Below are 20629 nucleotides of genomic sequence, written 5' to 3'. Positions count from 1 at the left end.
ATCGGACATCTCTTTGATGAGTGCTGCTCACTCTCACATTGCTGAAAGCTAAGAAGGCTCCCAATTCCAGGATGGCCAGCAAGCGGGAGGTTTAGCTATGGCTGCTGAAGGTGCGAATTGGCTTAGCCCCCGTGGGACAGTGAATGACTTGGTATGACTCTTCTCCCGGTCTTCTTGGTGACTCCCACCAAATGGGAACTTGCAAACAGAATGTGTGAAACTCTAAGGTGGGGATTGGTCGGTTTTGCCACTTCTCTGGGAATAAAGTGAGCCACCTCTGGGGCGGGAATCTAGGACCTCATAAAGAGCCACGAACAGGATCCACTCCTAGAGACATGCCCTGGAGAAACTGTTACACACTGGCACCAGGAGATGTCTTTCAGAATGTTCTGAAAGCACTGCTCTTAACAGTAAGAAATTAAAAAAGCCGAATCCCATCAGCCATGGTACAGATGTGCTGCTTGTAGCCTGAAGGGCTCTGTAGGTAGTAAAACACTTCATATCACACAGTAATAAGGATGAATGACCAAATGAATGTACTAAAATGTTGCATGAAAGAATTACATATGCATAGCATGATTTCAGACAAATCAGGTAGTCTGAAAAGAAGGGGAAAATAATGAGCTATTACCTAGTTCCAAATACAGAGAAAATATAGAGAAGGAGTGACCATCATGAAAGTTGGGGCAGTGGTTACATTTATGGGAGAAGGAGAACCTGATCAGCATGGGCTGTAAAGGGGGGTTAAGGGCCCAGCAAGGGAATGCTTCCGAATCAGGGGAGCTTGTTCTTAAACGAGTACTGTTCTATGCATCACACACACACACATACCCGTGCACACACACTTTTACTTCCTCTATGACTTCCAAAGTAGATGTGTACACATGAACCAGTTTCCGTAACCGGACCCCAATCTGCCGCCCCAACACCTTCTTTCCTGGGCTCTCAGCTCATCGTGAATACCTGGGAGAGTGCCTTCCTCGACAGACCCTTCGAAGACTTCCTGGGTGAATATGGGCTTGTTGTCATTCTGATCTGTCACCGTGATCACAATCTCCATCGGGTCTTCAACGGACTCTCCGTTCGAAGACACAGCGTGAGACAGGAGCTGCAGAGCCAAGGGGGAGTTACTTAGGCCCTGACAGGAAAGAGGAGGCGACCGGAGCAGCAGACTCTGTTCGTGGCTCCTCTCTCTTGGTGTCGTGAGATTCTTTGTGCCTCGAGGGCAGCCATAACGCCTGGCCTCCACTCCTGCCCTCTCCGATGGGTGTCCCCCACAGGCAACTTTCCCCACCCCTGTCCCACCACTTTAACAAGATGGTGACTGTGACTGAGTTGGACTAGAGCTCCAAGCTGTCACCTGAGGACCAAGGAATCAAGTCCAGGAGATCAAGGAGCAGGCCGAAGACATGCATTGTTCCCATGTGGGTAACATTTGCTCATGTAGCCACTCCAGTCTAACGTTCCCCAGATTGTGTTTCATGTTGGATCAATATATTCCCTGAGTTCATGCTGCTACCATGGCTCCCAAACGGTTCCCCACCCCCCAGTTCCTATGCTGAGCTCTTCCTTCGGGTCAGAGACTTCCCAGTCTCATAAGCGGTCTGCCAGCTGGGTCTAAACGGCCAAGAACTCCAAACAGAATGAGGCGCTCTTGTCATTAACAACAGGTCGAGCAATATCAAATTAAGTTGCTCCCAGGTGCAGAGTATCCGATTTAGAGATCCGGCATGGACAGACCAAAAGCCCTTGGGAGAATTACTAAAAAACAAACTTGTCGGACGGAAGGATGCTGCCCGTCTAAACAAGCCGCTCAGATACACTCACCGTGTAATTGGATATTTCTTCTCTATCCAGAGGCTGGGTCACCTTCAACCATCCGGTTTTTCTTTCGATCACGAACACGCCAACAGGAGGTCTGTCAGCTCCTTCACCAGTGATGCTGTAGAAAACTTCGATTTCTTTGTCCCTGCTAGATTTGATCTGAAGACAAAATGGAACGTAACAGAATTAGCAAGGAGGGATTCTGACAGTGGGTCGTTAACTTTATCTCCTGGTCCTTCTCAGCCAAGTCCTTCCTCCCTTACCACCCACCCCCACCACCTCCCCAGGACAGAAGCAAACATCTTTCCCTACCCGAACCAGGTTCTTAGGAAATGGGCCCTTTTCATTCTCTGGACAGTTGATGGGAGGGATCACCCAGTCTCTCTTCTGTCTTCGAAGGCCCCCGTGGTGAAATCTGGGAAACATGAGCACTTCTTTCTGGGGTCCAGCCACAGGGTCCTCAAAGAAAGGAAACAGAGAACAAGATGAGCTTATCCAGGAGACATCTTTGGCTGCCGGGGGTGGGGGGTGGGGGGGCGTGCGAGATGTTAACGTCAGACCATGGTCTCAACAATGAAATATTACATGTAGTCTCCCCGATGAACAACCAACAGCAGAGAGCAGTCAGGGGACCCCTTTGCCATAGAACTCAGGCGGTGCTGTGTCTTTTCATTGTTCTTTCAAGTCATCATGATGCCGAGACAACTATAGGCCTAGGAATTGATGTTCTTTTCAACATTATTAGTCTACATGTCCTATTTCACATTTTTTATAGTAACATTTAATCCAACAACTGGACAGCCGTATGCCTAGATTTATTCCCCTCTTCCCCCGCTGATGACTTTCCTGGGGCTCTGGGTTCTCAAATTGGAACTATCAGTCAAAGTGAGCAAGTTTTGGGAAGAACTAATTTGGGATCAATGCAAACTCCTTTATCTCACTATGTCATGTCGATGGATTAGACTTTCCATTTGGGTTAGCAGAAGTTTTTTGGGTGGGAACCAAAAATGCCCTGTGAGACCTGTATTGAACAGTTTTCGTGCACAAGAAAGATCACATTATGCACACACAGGGAAATCAGATAGTTGGAGACGGAAGAAAAACATCTTCCAAGTTGTTTAAGTGTTTTAAAATGATTAGTGGCAATTCCGTGAATGCTCCAGGGAACTGAATCCCATCTCCCGTCCTCCTCCTTCACATACGGCTTTCTCGCTCACGGATCACTGTTGGCTAAGCGTCAGAGCCCAATGCCCTGGGCTTTAGGATGTGCACAAGAGATGTGATTAGATAGAATCCTCACAGAGCCAGCTCCCCCAAATCTGCAAAAGGGTCACCCCACACCCCTTCAAACATGCCCACACTGTCCTATGTACCCTTGTGCTGGTCTTCTTGAGAGGCAGCTCTGTCTGGGTCAAGGGCAGGCTCTGGAGTCCGGTGGCCCGGCTCCCAGGCCTCACTGGGGCACTGCCACATGATGGACAGGTTACCTAGACTCTCCTACCACGGTTTCCTACAGCTCTACAAACAATGATACTATCAGTTCCTCCCTTATAAAGTTCTTGGTGGGGGGATTAAATGAGATGCTGGTATTGCACAGAAATAAAATGAGGCTTGGTACATGGCCAATGCTCAATACATGGTAATGACGATGATGCTGGTGGATTGGTTAGAGAAACACCAAGCCATTCTTTCAATGAAGCCCAATCAGGGGGCTGATCTGAGAATTGGAACAAAGTATTAAACTGACCATCGGCCCTGTGCTCTGAGCCCTAAAATGACCATTTTTACACACACAAGCTGCGCAAATTTGCTGTATTGAAAAGAAAGGCTGGCACCAGGATTGTAGAATGTTTCCAGAGAATGACAGCAACGGGGAACACTGTGCTAGCGAGGCCTGACATTAGCACGCCCATGCGTGAAATCAAAGGGAACGCTGCCCAAATGAGCCAAACCTGGACATCACCCATCAGAAGACTGGGACACCAGAGTGACCAAACAGAGCGGGAGAACGACCAGCTCTCAACCAGGGCGCTTTATCCCCAGGAGGTATCTGTATGTAAAGGGGATGCGGGAAAATAACCAAGGGGATGAAGACATTTGGGTTGGCACAACTAACAGGAAAATGAATTCTTGGCATCTCAGGAGAAAAGGTCAATGTTCGATCTGGTCTCATATGAATTAAAAGACAGGTTAAGTTTGCGGCCCATTTTCCTAATACAGGAAGGGCCACTTGGCTCCACAGTGGTCCCCTGAAAATAATCCATGTGAATCTCAGACTAGCTTGGAGCGGAATCTGCCACCTGTCACTCAATACCTATCCTTTCCCTTTAAAAAGTAGCTTTAAAAAAATGTGTGTGTGTTCAAATTTTGTCATCAGTAAACACTCTTGTTAGCTTGGTGTGGCCACGTGATTAATTTTCTAACCAAGGAGATACAAACAGAAGTACTGCTTGAAAGTCTACAAAGATTTCTTTAAAAACAAATGCCTCTCAGTAATGAGAGTAAAGATGCCAGGAGGGAAGGGGGAAGGTGGGGGGAGAAAGGAGGAATCCATCCCAATAGGGGTGAACAGTGGGTGAAGGGAGACAGTGGTGGGTGTAAGACATGGGGGGAAAAATTATCAAGGGTTCATGACAGAGGGAGAGTTGGGGAGGGGGGAACCATAAGCTGACACCAAGGGCTCAAGTAGAAAGAAACTGTTTGGAGAATGATGATGACAATGAATGTGCTCGACACAATGGATGGATGTACGGATTGTGGTAAGAGCTATAAGAGCCCCCAAGAAAATTATTTTAAATAAATAAATAGCTACACAATTCTTTTTTGTGTTTCGCCTTCCTTTTGTCTTCTAGACCACAATAAAAACATCACAATGGAAGCTGTGTGGGGAGAACGGCAGAGCAGACGGAAGGAAGGAGCCTGGGTCCCTGGGACTGGCTATATACAACTTAGTACTCTTGGACATCCTTAACTGGAAAGCTACTCTATTTTGCTCAAACTACTGTCATTTGTTTTTGTTTTTAACAACACCGCTAGAACCGAGTCCTGCGGCGATGGTAGAAGGGGTAGAGAGGAAAAGGTGAAGAATCCAAGTCAAAGCTTTCCCTTGGCCATGAAAAGCCACTGCACACAGCTGTCCACCCAAAGCCCTCTCTGCTGACCTCACAGGAATGGCAGGGCCCGAAACAGACTTGCACCAGGGGCTTGGTTCATATAGTTCTACTTAGTTCTACCATGTCTTTGCTCTGCCCCTGGGGACATGAGATCTGACAGGAGGACTACGAAGTCCCCAGAACCTCAGGAGCTAGCCTACGAGGCCTCTGGCACTTACAACCGATCCACACTTGCAAGGCAATAAACAGGGTACAACTAGAATGGTCATCAGAGAGCCACTTGGGTATGAAGTGCCAGGGAAGCAAGCCTTCTACCTTTGGGAGAAGTTCAGGAAGTAGCAAAGGCCTCTGGAGTCTGCTGGTTAATAAACTCCAGAAACTTACGGACATCCTCCCATTCCCATTCACTCCAAACCGCTCCTCTCCACCCCCATCCCACCTCATCCACTCATCTGTTCAGTATTTATCGGGATCCTGCTACTTGCCAAGCCTCTGCCCGCCCGGGTGCAACAAACACACAGGGAAAGGTGCCCGTGGAGGTCAGGGTCCAGAAGGAGGCGCGCTCCCTGCTGGTGTCCTCTCTCTTGTGCCTCGAGCCTCCCCAAGAGAGCGAAACGCTCAGAGAACCGGCCTGCCACTTCTTCCTCCAGGAGAGCTGTTGACAGTTACTGAGCACTTAACACGCCGTCGGTTCTAGAATGGCTCTGAGCAGCTCAAATGTATGAAATAATCAGGGGTGGGGTGGGTGAGGGTTATAATGATCTCCATTTTGCAGATAAGGAAATTGAAGCACAGACGGCGTAAGCCACGTGCTTCCGTGGTAAATGACAGGACTGTGATTCACACAGTGACTTGCTAGTCTTGCGCACCATGTGGAAACAACGGAGATGAAACCCGCCGTACCATCACCCATCGAGGTAAATAAAGAACAGTAAGAATTAGCTCAGCCAGACTAGGGGTCAGCAAACTTTTGCGATGGAAGAGCCAATCCGGTCCCTCATACAATTTAAAAATTATTTGTTCATAGACAAATTAAATCACCATTACCCGGATAATATCCTTTAAAGTGAAAAGGTGATCGTTTTATTTTCACTTTCAATTTTACTTCAGAGCCACATGGACATAACAAAAGAGCCACAGATGGCTTCTGAGCGACAGTTGGCTGAGCCCAGAGCTAGAGGAATGGTTCTCAATTGGGGGTCATTTGGCTCTCCAAGGGGGATTCGGGAAGTATCTAAAACAATCTGCATTTGTTGCTGCAACAAGGGAAGGTGCTATTCACATGGAGTAGAGGCCAGAGCTGCTGCTAACCATTCTATACGCATAGCTCCTCATCCCAACACACACACAACAACGGAGACGAACTCTGGCCCAAAGCATCAATAATACCAGGGTTGAGGAAGTCAGATTAGACAGGACACTGAGATCATAGGAACCTTCAAACATACATGATGCCGTTGGTGGTGGTCATGTTGGTGGTGGTCATGTTGGTGGTGGTCATGTTGGTGGTGGTCATGTTGGTGGTTGCGGGGGTGATGCTGCTCAGTGGCCTTCAGCGTCACTTTGGTGGAGAACTTCCTGCGGGTGGAGTCCCAGGCATGGACAAGAAAGCTGGTCTGTGGGGTGTGAAGTTGTAGGTGCCGTTTGACTGTCACCACCCCGTCGGTAGCCACTTTGAATCGGGTGTCCTGGGAATAGTAGACTGTCCTTGGCCGACCCGTGCATCCTTCAAAACTCACTGTAGGATGTAAATCGAAATGATTAGACGATTGGGTAGATTCAGTCAAAGACAAGAGCGGTCTTCCTCCAAAAAGGGAACTTGATCCACCCACCAAAGCCCTGCCCCAGGAAAAACACCCCAAACCTGGTGAGACAGAACAGCAGAGGTCTCTGGAGTTGATGTCTTCACAATTCTTCACAATTCACTGTGTGACTAGGGAGCTACATTTTTCCTTGTAAAGTAGAAACAGTAGCTTGCCTATAAAGCAACCTCTGTTTTCCAATAAAGGAGGGAGAAAGGCGGACTCTACTTCGCTGTTTCATATGGATAGAAGGTCATCTTTTAATATGAAAATGAATCACTAAAATAGCTAAGCCAGCACACTGACTGAATGAGACAGAAAACAAAAAAAAACTAGAGGATCAAGGTAGCTCTCTGATATTTCCTAATGTTGCCTGCAAACAAAGATGATCTTAAAAATTAAAAGTATGGCATCATGCAAAAAAAACGATATAAGTGTGTGTATATATATGTGTATATGTATATATATACCATATTAAATGAAGGGGGAAGTGCAGAGTGGAGACCCAAGGCCCAAGTGTCAGCCAATGGAGATCCCCTCATAGAGGGGTTTAGGAGAGGAGATGGGTTAATTAGGGTGCGAGGTAGTACCGATGAAGAACACAGCTTTCCCCCAGATCCTGAATGCTTCCTCCCCCCAACTACCATGATCCGAATTCTACCTTGCAGGACTGGATAGGGCAGAGGCTGTACACTGGTACATATGAGGGCTGGAGGTACAGGGAATCCAGGGTGGATGATACCTTCAGGACCAAGGGTGTGAGGGGCGATGCTGGGAGAGTGGAGGGTGAGTGGGTTGGAAGGGGGGAACTGATTACAAGGATCCACATGTGACCTCTTCCCTGGGAGAGGGACAGCAGAGAAGGGGGGAAGGGAGACTCCGGATAGGGCAAGATATGACAAAATAACGAGGTATAAATTACCAAGGGCACATGAGGGAGGGGGGAAAGGGGAGGGAGGGGGAAAAAAAAAGAGGACCTGATGCAAGGGGCTTAAGTGGAGAGCAAATGCTTTGAGAATGATTGGGGCAGGGAATGTATGGATGTGCTTTATACAATTGATGTATGTATATGTATGGATGGTGATAAGAGTTGTATGGGTCCCTAATAAAATGTAAAAAAAGAAAAGAGGAGAAAAAAATGATTAGGGCATGGACTGTACAGATGTGCTTTATACAATTGATATATGTATATGTATGAACTGTGATAAGAATTGTATGAGCCCCTAATAAATTGTTAAAATTAAAAAAAAAAGATTAAAAAACAAAAAAAGAAAAAGAAAATGATTACGGCAAAGAATGTACAGATGTGTTTTATACAATTGATGTATGTATATGTATGGATTGTGATAAGAGTTATATGAGCCCCTAATAAAAAGTTTTTTAATTAAAAAAAATTAAAAGTACAATTTTAAAAATTAAAAAAGAATTTTTTAAATAGCTTCCTGAGTTAGTAAGATAGTAAGAGAATTGGTATGATAATACTGGTTAGGACTATGCACGGTCATGGAATCCAGACTGTCGACAAGGGTCAAATCCAAGTTCTGCCACTTCCTAGGTTTATGACCTTGAGCAGGTGTCTCAACCTTGCTCAAACCTTGTCCAGCTGGACATCTGAAGGTGTGACTTTGCAGAAACCTGACTCAGGCAACGCTTGACAAATCCATGCTGGGAAGCTTCCGGAGCTGGCCTTTCTTTCATATAACTGTTCCTCATCCTTCCAGTGCAAATTCTTATTTTTTTTCCCAACTCCTCTTTTATGAAAAACAACTCTTGCTCTTGAGCATAAAGAGGTCAGTTTGTTTCTGAGGAGGCTGGGGAGCTAGGAAGGAGGAGACCTAAGATCTGTTTTTGCCCTAAAGCCATCCCTGACGACCTGGGCTGCAGTTTTCGTTTCTTCCACTAGGGGACACCCTTGCAAGCAGTTTCTGAAGTCAACAGCCCCACCCTAGTAAGCCCAAGAGAGAGCTGATGAGAGAGCTAAAGTACACTATAATTTCCCTCATTTTGAAGATGAAGAAACTGAGGCCCAGAGAGTTTAAGAAACTGGTTCTGATTGTTCTAAGAGCTATAAGAGCCCCCAATAAAATGATTTGTTAAAAAAGAAACAGGAAGAAGGTACTCAGTATCTAGTCTCATTCATATGCTTTACCTCAATGTATTAATCAGTTACAAATAAATAAGTAAAAAGCATTGAAAAAGAAAGAAACTGGTCCACCATCTCATGATTAATAAACAGCAGCGCTGAGACTGGCTTATTTCAGCTCATGGCTGGCTCTTCCTTTTTGGAAAAACCTTTCTAGGGACCTAGATAGCTTTAAAATAATCTTCTTAGGGTCTTCGCTATTTTTTGAAAGGATGTGTCTGCACGGGTTACAGGCAAGGCCAGCTGTTCGAAACCACCAGCTGCTCTGCAGGAGAAAGAGGCTTTCTAACGAGTTACATCTCAGAAAACAACAGGGCAGTTCTCTCCTATCCTGGAAGGCCACTATGAATCAGAATCAACTCGATGGCAGTGAGTTTGGTTTGTTTCTTCTGCCTCAAAGTTAGGATCCCAAGGGTGGTGTGAGGCAGCTGAAACTGGCTAACCAAAAGGGTCCATTCACAGGAAGGGAACGGGGCCTGGAGTTCTCTCTCACTTGATCTCCCTCCCAGTAAGTAAAAAAGCTAAAACCACTCCCAATACCCCTATCCTCATCCCTTAAAGTGGGTCCAACGACTCACTTCCCAAACTCGGAGAGAGGAAGACAAGCAGGAGGTAGCTACAATGGGTTCCGAGTCAGCAACTGAATTATATACTCAGATTCTGCCGTGTTCTTGCTGGGTCACTGTAAGCAACTTGCTTTACTTCTCTTGGCTGTAATTTTCTTTACTGTAACCTGAAGGCTATCGACCACCAATAGCAGAGGCTAACTTCCCCAGGTTTTTGAAACGATTAGCCCAGACAGAGAACGGTGGTCCTATTTTGAAAATTAATTGTAACTATTATTTCTGTGCATTCGGATAGACAAGCTAGAAATAAGATAATTGCTAACTGAATAGATGAATCATAAAGTAACAGAAGCAAAGGGAAATCCAAGTACACAAAGGCTGGGAAGCTCCAACCCTTCTGGTCTCAAAGAGAATTTCTTTTAAAACTGGGAAACAGGACTCTGAACTGGTTCCGAACGGTTCCATCATAGCCAACCAGGCACAAAACACCTACACTGCCTTAAGTTTCCTCAACCACGACCAAACCATTCCGATGGGTTTGGAAGGCCTGGTAGACAAGCAAGATGCTTCCCGAGTCACCACACCCTGTCCCCAGAAGGAATGGGAGCACGGACTGTGCCTGAGGTTTTTCTCCTCTAAGCAAACGGAATGTCTTCCTGACCCAAATCCGGGCAGTGAAAGTTGGGACAAGCATGACTGGGCTTGCCAAAGGGTGGCGGCCTGAAAAATGAAATGGTTTTGCAAATACCTTGATGCAAGGCACTTAGCTTGCTTAGAGGCAATTCCTCTTAATGGCAGCAAGGCCCTGCCCTCCGAGAAGTGACAGAAGAAATGCGAAGGACAGACAGCCCCAACCTGAATTTCCAGGTGCTCATGAAGACCCATTATCTTCCTCCTGTGCAACCTGATCCTCTGGGCCGATAAATCAGAAATTATAGGAAAGGCAAGGGGATCTCCAGCTCTGGGAAGGCTCTGGAAGCTCCTGGGTTTAACTCGGATGAGGGCTGGGCAGTGTCTCTGAGCCATACGCTGGGGACTGTACGTGGGAGCAGGCGGGAGGAAGAAAGAATGGGAAGATGAAGACTGGTACAGGCAGGTTCAGCTGCAGCCCACAAAATAAAGCAAGTCACACATTTGTTTCCCAGGGCCCAATGAAGGAGCTCCTGGTGGCACAGTGATTACAAGATGGGTTGTTAACTGAAAGGTCAGCTGTTCGAAACCACTAGCCACTCCTCAGGAGAGGGATGGAGCTTTCAACTCCTGTAAAGAGTTACAGATTCGGAAACTCACTGGGGCAGTTCTACCCTGACCTATAGGGTCACTGTGAGTCTGTCACATCAACTAGATGGCAGGAGTTTTTTGGTTTGGTAGTCTATTGCGAGGGCAGTAACATTATAAAAAATTTTGAAACATCCTGAAACGTGAGAATGACCAAGATACAATCGAGACAAGAAGTGGGCACAGCAAGCAGTGAGAGAAGTGGTGGCAGCTGACTTGCTCAGCCTTCAATTTGTAAAAACAAAACCAAACCAAAAAACTCTCAGTTGCTACAAAATGTGACACGGCTGTCCTTGGGGCAGATTTTTAGTAATAAATAAATAAGTAAATAAGGTCAGTAGGAGACTAAGTAGCCTTTAATCCAGTGGATCCTCTTTTCCAAAACAGTTCGTTGGTCACTGGGTCTTGACGGCAAATGCCAATGACAAAGCCCATCGCAATTGGACGCATCTCTTCACTGTAGTCACCGCCACTGCGGCCCGCAAATTCTGCAGCCTCCATTAGTTGCTTCAACTATTAGTACAACTATGTGCAGAGCGCATGTTGGGAGCCGCTGGGAGCACTTTACAACCACTAAGTTGTTTACTCTCACAGCCTCAGATCAGGGTGTGGACCATCCAGAAGGAAGAAAAAGGGAAATCTCAGAATACTGTGGAGAACCAGCATTGGGATGAACCGTGCCATGAACCAAGCACTGTGATGGCCTTCAAGTTAACGCTGGCCTGACAGGGAACATGGCATCCCGAGCGCCACACCAGAAGGACTTGCCGTGGAAGGAACTGGCCCTACCTCAAAACTACCTGAAGCCCCGGCACTTGGGACTGAAATGCCTTATTGGGAGAGAGAGCAAATGATGGCCACCACCTGCCACCCCATGACTGTGGAAATGGTGGGGTCACTGACATGCAGTGAGACCCGACTTACTGGGCGTCCAAGGAAAGGGGGCCCAGAACCACTGTTTATTTACTCTCTCAATGCTCCCCTTGCGTGAATATGACAGGCAAGCATCTGCCCACATAAGGGAATGTTACAGGACATTTCCCCTATATCAACCCTCAGGCTCAATGTCAACTGAGCTCCAGCATTTAAGAATTCAGTGTATACAAAGCAACAACTCATAGACTGCAGTTTGAAGCTGGATGAGACTCACATAAACTCCTCAACAGTGCCTTCAATTCTACGCCATTGGACACGAGGGGGGGTGGGGGGGTGGGGGGTGATTGACAATGTTTTTGTTTTGTTTTGTTTGTTCTAGGGGTGTTTTTTTGCTTTTTATTTTGTTTTTGTTTTGTCGTGATATATGACTGCTAAGTAAACCAGCGTCATTCATAACCCGTGTACAAACAGATGGATTCTGGGTTCCCACTTAAGTCTAGCCCCAATCCATGAAGTTAGTTCTTATAAGGTGGCCCTTCGTGAAGAGATTACTGAAGATAAGAGTGCTACAGCTACGTGTGGTGAAGAAAGCACACGATGCCCGGCTATCGAATGGAACAGTCTGGGGGTCTTAAAGTCTTGTATTCAAACAAGCAGCCATCTAAGTGAAGCATCAACTAAGTCCACATGCAGCTCCTCTCTGGCCACAGTCAAGGGACTCAAACAGTTTTGCTATCAGAGATGACTGTAAACTTGACGATGGGTGAAAACCACCGTAGTCTACTGAGGAGCCCTGGTGGCAGAGGGGTGACAAGCTGGGCTGTTCACTCCAACCCAATATGTAATACGACACCTGGTCAGATGACCTCCCTTGTCACCTAACTTGAATTTGCAAAATATTTCTCGCTTGTTCCACAACAGAAGTGTCCTTTTTGGCTTTCTGAAATATTGCTGGTGGTCTTTTCTTTCTTACTTTTATATCACCTTGTGTCTGTTTCATTTTGTTTTTAATTGTTTCTGTTGGGTTTCTCCGTTTCTGAAAACACAGGATAAGTGGCTGCATAGAGACAGTAACTGATGCAAAGTTGTAATGGAGATGAGGGAGGGGTGGAGAGGGCAAGGGGGCTTGGGGAGCAAATGATGTGGGAGGTGGGAGGGGGTCCTAGCACTGATTGTGGATAACTGTTTTTAAGAGACTTAACCATGGGAGTGTATGATAGGTGAAGTTTACATCCATAAAAAGACAACGGTATGGAATGGGTGCCGCCCAGAAGAGGAGTTGTCATGGAAAGGAGCTGGGGGTGTGGGTGAGAGGGAGTGTTTGTTTTAGTTTTTAATACATTTCCTTTATACTTCTCTGTATTCTATTGCCAGTTACAGTAAGAATGATTTACAATGTCAGAAACCGGAATGAATCGCTGTCTGTTTTTCCTTCCGGTGCCTGTAGCATGCGTGATGATTTCATGTTACCACTTATCCTTCCATTCACACTTTCCAACCTCTATTCATCAGAAGTCATGGAGGCTCTCAAAGAGACGGCTGAAGTTCAGCTGAAAACTGAAATTCATGAAAAGCTATCGTTTCGGGGACGGCTTCACACATCGGGTCACATTTCTTTGCTCGGAATCGCCATCCTGCTGTGGGATGCCTCCGCTTCAAGGCTTCCATTTCTTCTCCCGCCCCCGCCCAGGCCCCTAGCTGGAATGCCAGTGGGTAGGAACAAGGCTGTCTCAAAAGCCTCTGCATGTTTCCAGGAGATGTTGAGATTTCAGGACAGAGGCCTGCTATCAAAGCCAGCTGACCACAGTTGAGTTGTTTGCTAACTGGTGGGATAACTCAGACGCTCAGAAGCGAGTAGTACTTAAAATAGGGTTTCTCCAGCACAAACAGGGCACACAATAGACTGCAGTCCTCTCATGGGGAAGCACCCCCCACAGCTGACATCCAAAAGAGCGGGAATTAGCTTCCTTCCAAGGACTGGTTGAACTTGAGCACTCAGCCTTGGGAGCAGAAAGCTGGACACACACAGCCTTGAAGACATCAGAGAGCCTGACAAGGTCCCTGAGGTCAGGCTGCTACTGTGCACTCCCAAACGAAGGGCTAGTCTCTCACAAACATGGAAGATAAAAGACATGATGTTGACACTTGGGAGGAATTCTAAACAAACCTGATTAACTAGGCTGGAATATTTTTTAAAGCAGTGTTTCTACTTCCAGCCACAAAGCTCACTCGCTACAGAGCCCATCCTCTTTGAAGTATCTTTCTAGGCTGGCCATTTCCTTAGATGGCAGGGAATAGTTGTGTCATGTCCACCACTGATGGGGAAGTCCACATTCACACACATCCCAGGTTGACTGAGAGCACACACACACACACACACACACACAGACAAGGTGAAGTATGGTTTTATAACCTACTCAATCAACATCGTTTTACAAATGAGAGGGAAAGGACCCTCACAGGGCTCTGGTTGGCACCCTTTGGAGGTGGGGCATTGGAAGGAGTTTGAAGACTGAGACCTTTAACCTCTGACAAGTCTCTCACTGTGTGTGTCTATTTGCCACGGAGAACTTTGGACCCAAACCAAAACCCAAGAGCCTTACCATCCCTGGGTGGGCAGGCAGACGGCTCCCACACTCTCCTCCTAACCCAGTGGTAAAGGTTCCAAGCAAACCAGAGGAGCCTTGGGATAAAGACTGCCTATCGGCTTCTGAAAAACCAGCTGGCAAAACCCCAATGGAACAGAGTTCTGCGCTGCCACATGAAGCTGCCATGAGTCGGCATCAGCTTGACCGATGTTGACACTCGACATTGTGAAGCGACTGTGGAATCAGTCCCTGGCCTCATGGCGACCCCATGCACAAAGAATGGAATACTGCCTGGTCCCGGGCTATCCCCACGGCTGAGTTAGCTCCTAATCTTACTCACTAGATGCAGCCGCCCTTCCAGGGAAGGATTTACGGTCTCTAGTTTCAGACACAAGGAAACTGAGGCTCAGAGATGGGAAAGAACTGGGGCAAAGCACACAGCTATGAAGTGACAGCCTGTGGTCCGACACCCAGGTGTAACTACCAGGCAGCCTGGCACGTAGCTTGAAGGGAAAATTGTCCTCCAGTCATTTGCCAGTTGAATGGATGCCAGGGAACTAGCTCACACAAAAGAACAGGAAAGCTGGAGCATCACGAGTCGGGGAGTCAGGGGAAAGTCAGCCCTATCCCCATCATCCTGTTAGGTAGCTAGAGACAGGGGCCAGGGGCGTCCCTCGCCATGCCTGGAGCACCCCCCACCCCTTACAGGAGGTTGGAAGCCAATGTTAAGGGGCATGTGCCAATTCAAGCCCCAGCCAGGTAGGTGGTACCTGGGTGGGCCCAAACTAGGCCAGGTGGGTTTCATTCAGTCAATGGGGTCAACCAGTACAGTCAACTGTGCCTCCTAGTTGAAGGCCCTAAAGGCCGGAACCTGGAGACCACCTGCCCACCCCACCCCCAGCACCAGGCTCAGCCACGCTGCAGTCTGTCTCTGGCCTCAGGCCACCACGTGTGGGTGGTGTCCTCCCGTGAGTTCCCATGTTCAGTGACTATAAAACCTGAAACTTCTTCTGTCCTTTATAAAAACCCACTCAGATTACAAACCAGACTTTGGCATAAATTCCTTTTCGAGGGAAGCCAAGATTGTTAGGTTGCACACCCGAGAAACCTAACAATCCCTTCATGAAAAGACATCAGCCTTGGCCAGCCAGTTCCAGGTCTCAGAAACACTTAAGGATAGACAGCCCCGGGCTTCAGAAGTGAGTGAGCTGCTCTGGGCCGCCTGGACACTAAGCTAAAGTGAGTCCTTATAATCAGCCAGCCTTAATGCCGCACATTCCAAGGACAGATCAGCAGCCGGGAGGATCAAGCTCCACAGGTATATCTGGGATCCCAGAGTGTCCACAGCTTGGGTGATGAGTGGCAGGGGTGTCTGGCCGTGGCACCCATAACTGGGAAGTCTCCCCACTGACAGCAGATCCCAGGAGATTCCAGGGATGATGGGGGGGGGGGGGGTTGACTTACACAAAGCTTAGTGTTCTTTGTTCTTTTCTCTTAGTATACCCCCAAATGTCCTTGTCCGGAACAACTCTGCTGTGTACTCAGCCTTCATTAGTTTAGACCCAGAAGACAGATGTCAACCTCTGTCACCTGGATGGCAAGCAAAGGGCAAAGTGTCCCTCCCTTTGTCCCCAGTCACAAGGACAGGGTGGTGAGCAGGAAGTCCATATACAGAGAGAGATTAAAGATGAAGGGAAAACAATTCTGGCCCACTTAGGCCTCCCAGTGAAGAGTCAACAAGGACAGGGGGCAATCCACACCCTTGACTACCCCCTCCTCTGGTTGAAGGTCACTCGTGCAGCCTGGCTCATCCTGAGGATATTTTACTTCCGAATCGGATGTCCACGTGGGCCAATACTGTTTTCATTCTCTGGCAGCCAATGCCACGGTGGCAGCAAGAGTCAGCCAATGCCTGCCACTTCTGGAGGTGATTGGAAACCAATGCAAAAACAGTTCTCATTTTATATTTGTGACGGGCTGAATTGGGTTCAAATGCTTCCTTTGTAAATGATTTTATCATAGTAAAACGTAACCAGCTTGGTCATTTTAACCATCTTCAAATGTATTAAATCAGGGGTATTAGTTGCATGTAGCATGGTAGAGAATCACCACTAGTACATATTTCCAAAATGTATCATCCCTAACGGACACACCCCTCACTTCCCACACTCCCCTCAGTCCCCTCTTCCCAGTTCCTCACTGCCAGCGAGTCAGTTCTGACTCAGAGAGACCCTACAGCGTCTCTACAAGTTCTACAAGAGTAGAACTGCCCCTTTGGGCTTCCAAGGCCGTAAGCCCTCTGGGGAGCAGAAAGCCTCATCTTTCTCCAGAGGGGCTGCTGGAGGGTTTGAACTGCTAACCTTGCGGTTAGCAAGCCATAGCACCCCAGGGTATAATCTGCTCTGCCACCGGGGCTCCTTCTAATTTACTTTCTGTCTCTATGAGTTTGCCTAGTCTGGAGAGTTCATAAAATTGTGACCATAATAATATCTGTCTGACTTAGGATCATCTATGTGGTAGCAGGCATCAAAACAAGATGCCTTTGTGTGACTGAACAATGATATTCCACTGTGAACAGACCACATTTTGCTTACCAACCAGCTGTGGATAAAGAGCTAGGTTGTTTCCACCTTCTAGATTTGGGACCAGCGCGATAATGAACACTGGTGTAGAAATGACAGTGAGTCCCTGCTTTCTTTTGGGTAAGTATACCTAGACGTGGAATTGCTGCGTCATAAGTTAATTCTACGGCATCCTGGTGGTGCTGTGGGTTAAGCAAGCATCGGGCTGCTAACTGGGAGGTAGGGAGTTAAATCCCACGAACTTCCCCTGAGAAAAAGATGGCAGGTAGCAATGCCTGGCCGTCTCAGAAACCCATGGGGTGGCTGTGGGTTGGGATAGGCTAGATTCGGGTTTATCGATCTGTAACTTTCTACAGACTAGTCACAGCGCCACCACAGTGGGCAGTTCCACCGGCCAGGCAAGGGGCTCCAAGTTCCCCGGCATTTCTCTCTCCCTTTACTGGCCACTTATACATTTTCTCGGGAGAAACGTCTATTCGAGTCCTTGCCTGGTTTTTTGCTGGGTTGTCTGTCGTTTTGTTGTTGAGGTGGAAAGGTGACTCACGTCTCTATCCTGTAAAATGGGGTCACCTCAGCTCCAGCAGAGCTCGTTCCGAGGGCCCTGTGTTCGTTTCACAAGAACCGATGCAAACAAAGTCCCTGTCCTCGTTCAGCTCACTATGCAGTGGAGAAAGGACAACTAAGAAATATGTTCACGTCCATGTCAGACACGAGAAGTGGACTTGAGAGAGAGGTTCCAAGGACTGTGCTGAGAACATGATGGTGTGTGTCCACCTGTACAGATCGGAGCTGCAAACACAGGGCATCCAGGACAGAGAAACCCCTCAGGCCCAATAATGACAGTAGCCACACCTGGAGGGGAAGGGGACGGTGGGGGAGAAAGGGGAAACTGAACACAATGATCTACATAAAACCCCCTCCCTGGGGGACGGACAACAGAAAAGTGGGTGAAGGGAGACAGCGGTCAGTGTAAGACATGAAAAAATAATAATTTCTAAATGATAAATTATCAAGAGTTCAAGGGTGGGGAAGGGAGGGAAAAATGAGGAGCTGATTTATGGACTCAAACAGAAAGAAAATGTTTTGAAAATGATGGCAACAAGTGTACAAAAGTGCTGAACACCATAGATGGATGGATGGATTGTGATAAGAGTTTTGCGAGCCCCCAATAAAATGATTTAAGAAAAAAAAAACATGGAAGAGTGGGCTGTTCAAAAGAGGGCATTTAAGGACATCGCCACCCCCACCCCCCCAAAATGGGTGACCTCTGTGTATTTGGCCAAAGAGAAAACAAGGAGAGAGAAGAGTCGCAGGCCTACCCAAGAACTGCATACCTACTGAGTGCCACCTATGAAGACCGACCAGGAACCCAGCAGATAAAGCCCCCTACCCTCCTGGGGTCAACACCTAGTGAACTTAGAGTAACATTACAGGTCTAGGGTCGGTGTTAGCTCCATCCGGTCTAGAAGGGCCAGAGAACTTTCCCGTTGGATAGTTCAAGATCAAGACACGAGAAGAAAAGGACTCTGTTTTAAATCATGTCTTTTCCAGGCCTCTCCTAGACAGCACAGAAACTGCCAGCGCCCTTTGATAAGACCTCACCCAGTTTCATCCCAACTTTCGTGCCTGGTTGGAGATCCAGGGCTAGGGTGGAAAAGCTGGGCAGCTTCCCAGTTCCAACCTGAGCGGGCCATTCACCACTAAGGAGGTTGAAGGCTTGGTCTGAGTGTTCTAGGGTGGGCACTAGTGGCAAGGACTCTCATCCCAATTCATTTTAGAAGAAAACTTAGGGGGACCCCTAATGAGGTACTGGCAGCTCCAATGTGAGCCTGCAGAGGGCGAGGAACACTTCTCCCCAGGCCTCTCACACCTGCCCGCCACAAGAAGGGTTTTCTCCAAAGAACAAGAAGAATGAGGAGGGCCTCTGGCTTCCACGATAAATTGGAGTTTAATCTCCAAGCTTCTGACAGCCCGCTAAATACACAAGCACCTCACCTGCCTAAATAGAGAGGCACTAATTGATCATTCCCCTGGGGCGGCAGCCAGGAAACACTCCTGTGGCCAAGTTGGGCAACTCTGGGTACTGTTTGCTTATTGATTAGGAAGAAAAGGCTCCCTCCCACACCACAGTCTCTCCCCACTCTTCCCTTCTGTTGGGTTCTCCCCCAAGGACAGGGAGGGCCCCAGAGCTCCAAATTCCCAAACAGCTGAACTCTCTCCTTGGAAGGGGCAGGTGACAGGCCTGAGAAGTGGTGGGCTGGGTCCCTTATCAGTTTGTGAAATACAGACATTGACCGAAAACTTCCATCCAGGGTCTAGCGGACAGGACACATAGACTCCCCAGGAGCACTTTTCCCAAAAGCCCATGCTGGGCCCTACCCCAGAATGACTGAATGCAAATCTCCAGGGCAGGTGGGGCCCAGGTAGGGGCATTTTTAAAAGCTCTCCCACAGGTGCTTGCAGAAGGCAAGCCCAGAATTGCTCACAGAAGCTGCCATTAGCTAGAGAAACAGGAACACTTTACACACATTATCACAACAACTAGTGCTGGGCTTATAGGCAGTGAGTCTGTTTGTTTTCGGGATTGTAAGTAAAGGCTCAGAGATGTTAAGTGACTCTCCCAGAGTTAAACAGCTCAAGACTGGTAGAGCTGCAATTCAAACTCAGGTCCAGCTGAACCCCCAAAGCCATGTTCCTAACGTCTACAGTCCTGCTTCTTCCCCATACCCCGGTCTTCAGACTGTCGGGTCTCCTTCGTCCACCTCTGTCTCGGACCATCAGGACACAAGCACACCCCACAACTTCCTTTCCCCTCTGCTGTGGGTGCGAGCCTGACCACAAACCACCCACAGCCCATGTTCCTCAGTTGCTTTCTGTCTAGCGCTTTGTAACCTATGTCTATTTTTACTTCAAATAAGTTTTAGCTTTGTTTTTTTTAATTTAAAAAGCAGTATTTTAGATACTTGAAGAATTGCATTATAAAAAAGATGACCAAGCAGTATAATTCATATTTGCTTAAAAAGTTCATTGACTAATGAACAAATAAAATGTCCTAGAGCAGGGGTTCTCAACCTTCCTAATGCCACGACCCTTTAATGCCATTCCTCATGTTGTGGTGACCCCACAAATGTAAAATTATTTTCATTGCTACTTCATCTGTCATTTTGCTACTGTTATGAATTGGGTGACCCCTGTGAAAAGGTCCCTCAACGCCCAAAAGGGGGGAGGGGTCAAAGCACAACCCACTGGTTGAGAACCGCTGTACTAGAGCCATAAAATGTGACATTACTCAGTAATAAGCCATAAAAAGAAATGAAGGATACACACTGCAATGCGGACAGACCTTGAAACCACTGGCCTAACTAAAAGAAGGCAGCTAAGAAGGCCATACAGCAGATGGTTCCGTCCACACAAAATATCTACCACTGGCACATTTACAGAAACAAGTAGGCTCCTGGTTGCCTAGGGCTGGAGAGAGAGTGAGGGGTGTGATGTGTGTGTCCATCTGGTTGTGGCAAAGAGCTCTGTCTGTTTTTTAGGGGGTGATGAAAAATGCTCTAAAATTGACTACGGTGATGGTTGCATTTTTATGAATTGTGTATTGTAAATGGGTCTAATTATGCCATGTGAATTCTATCTTATTAAGCTGCTCGTCCCCCATCCATCCAGGGAAGCCACCCTTACTAGCTGTCCTGAGTCCCTGATGCTGGTCCTACATGCCTTTGCAAAGTCACCTTCTTCCCTAGACTTCATGCGTTATGCACCCCTGTTCCTCTAAATTTGGAGTCTAGACACTATTGTTTTTTTGCGAGGACTTTCCTTCTTATTTACTTGTTTCTATCTACTCATATAACAAG

The 20629-nt window shown here is 47.4% G+C and overlaps 1 protein-coding gene across 1 annotated transcript in view; it reads right to left on the bottom strand.

Annotated features, from left to right (window-relative positions):
- CDH1 (cadherin 1) overlaps window positions 1–20629 on the bottom strand; it is a 76965-nt gene that overhangs the window by 15646 nt on the left and 40690 nt on the right. Inside the window, exons 2-5 of the mRNA XM_075536729.1 lie at window positions 6386–6675; window positions 2137–2283; window positions 1828–1983; window positions 964–1108 (exon numbers count right to left, since the gene is read on the bottom strand). Of these exons, the coding sequence (XP_075392844.1) occupies window positions 964–1108; window positions 1828–1983; window positions 2137–2283; window positions 6386–6675 (738 nt within the window). The remainder of the gene's footprint in view (window positions 1–963; window positions 1109–1827; window positions 1984–2136; window positions 2284–6385; window positions 6676–20629) is intronic.

This window comes from Tenrec ecaudatus, chromosome 18 (assembly GCF_050624435.1).
Source record: "Tenrec ecaudatus isolate mTenEca1 chromosome 18, mTenEca1.hap1, whole genome shotgun sequence".
Taxonomy (NCBI): Eukaryota; Metazoa; Chordata; class Mammalia; order Afrosoricida; family Tenrecidae; genus Tenrec; species Tenrec ecaudatus.
This window is presented reverse-complemented; position numbering and strand designations above follow the sequence as displayed.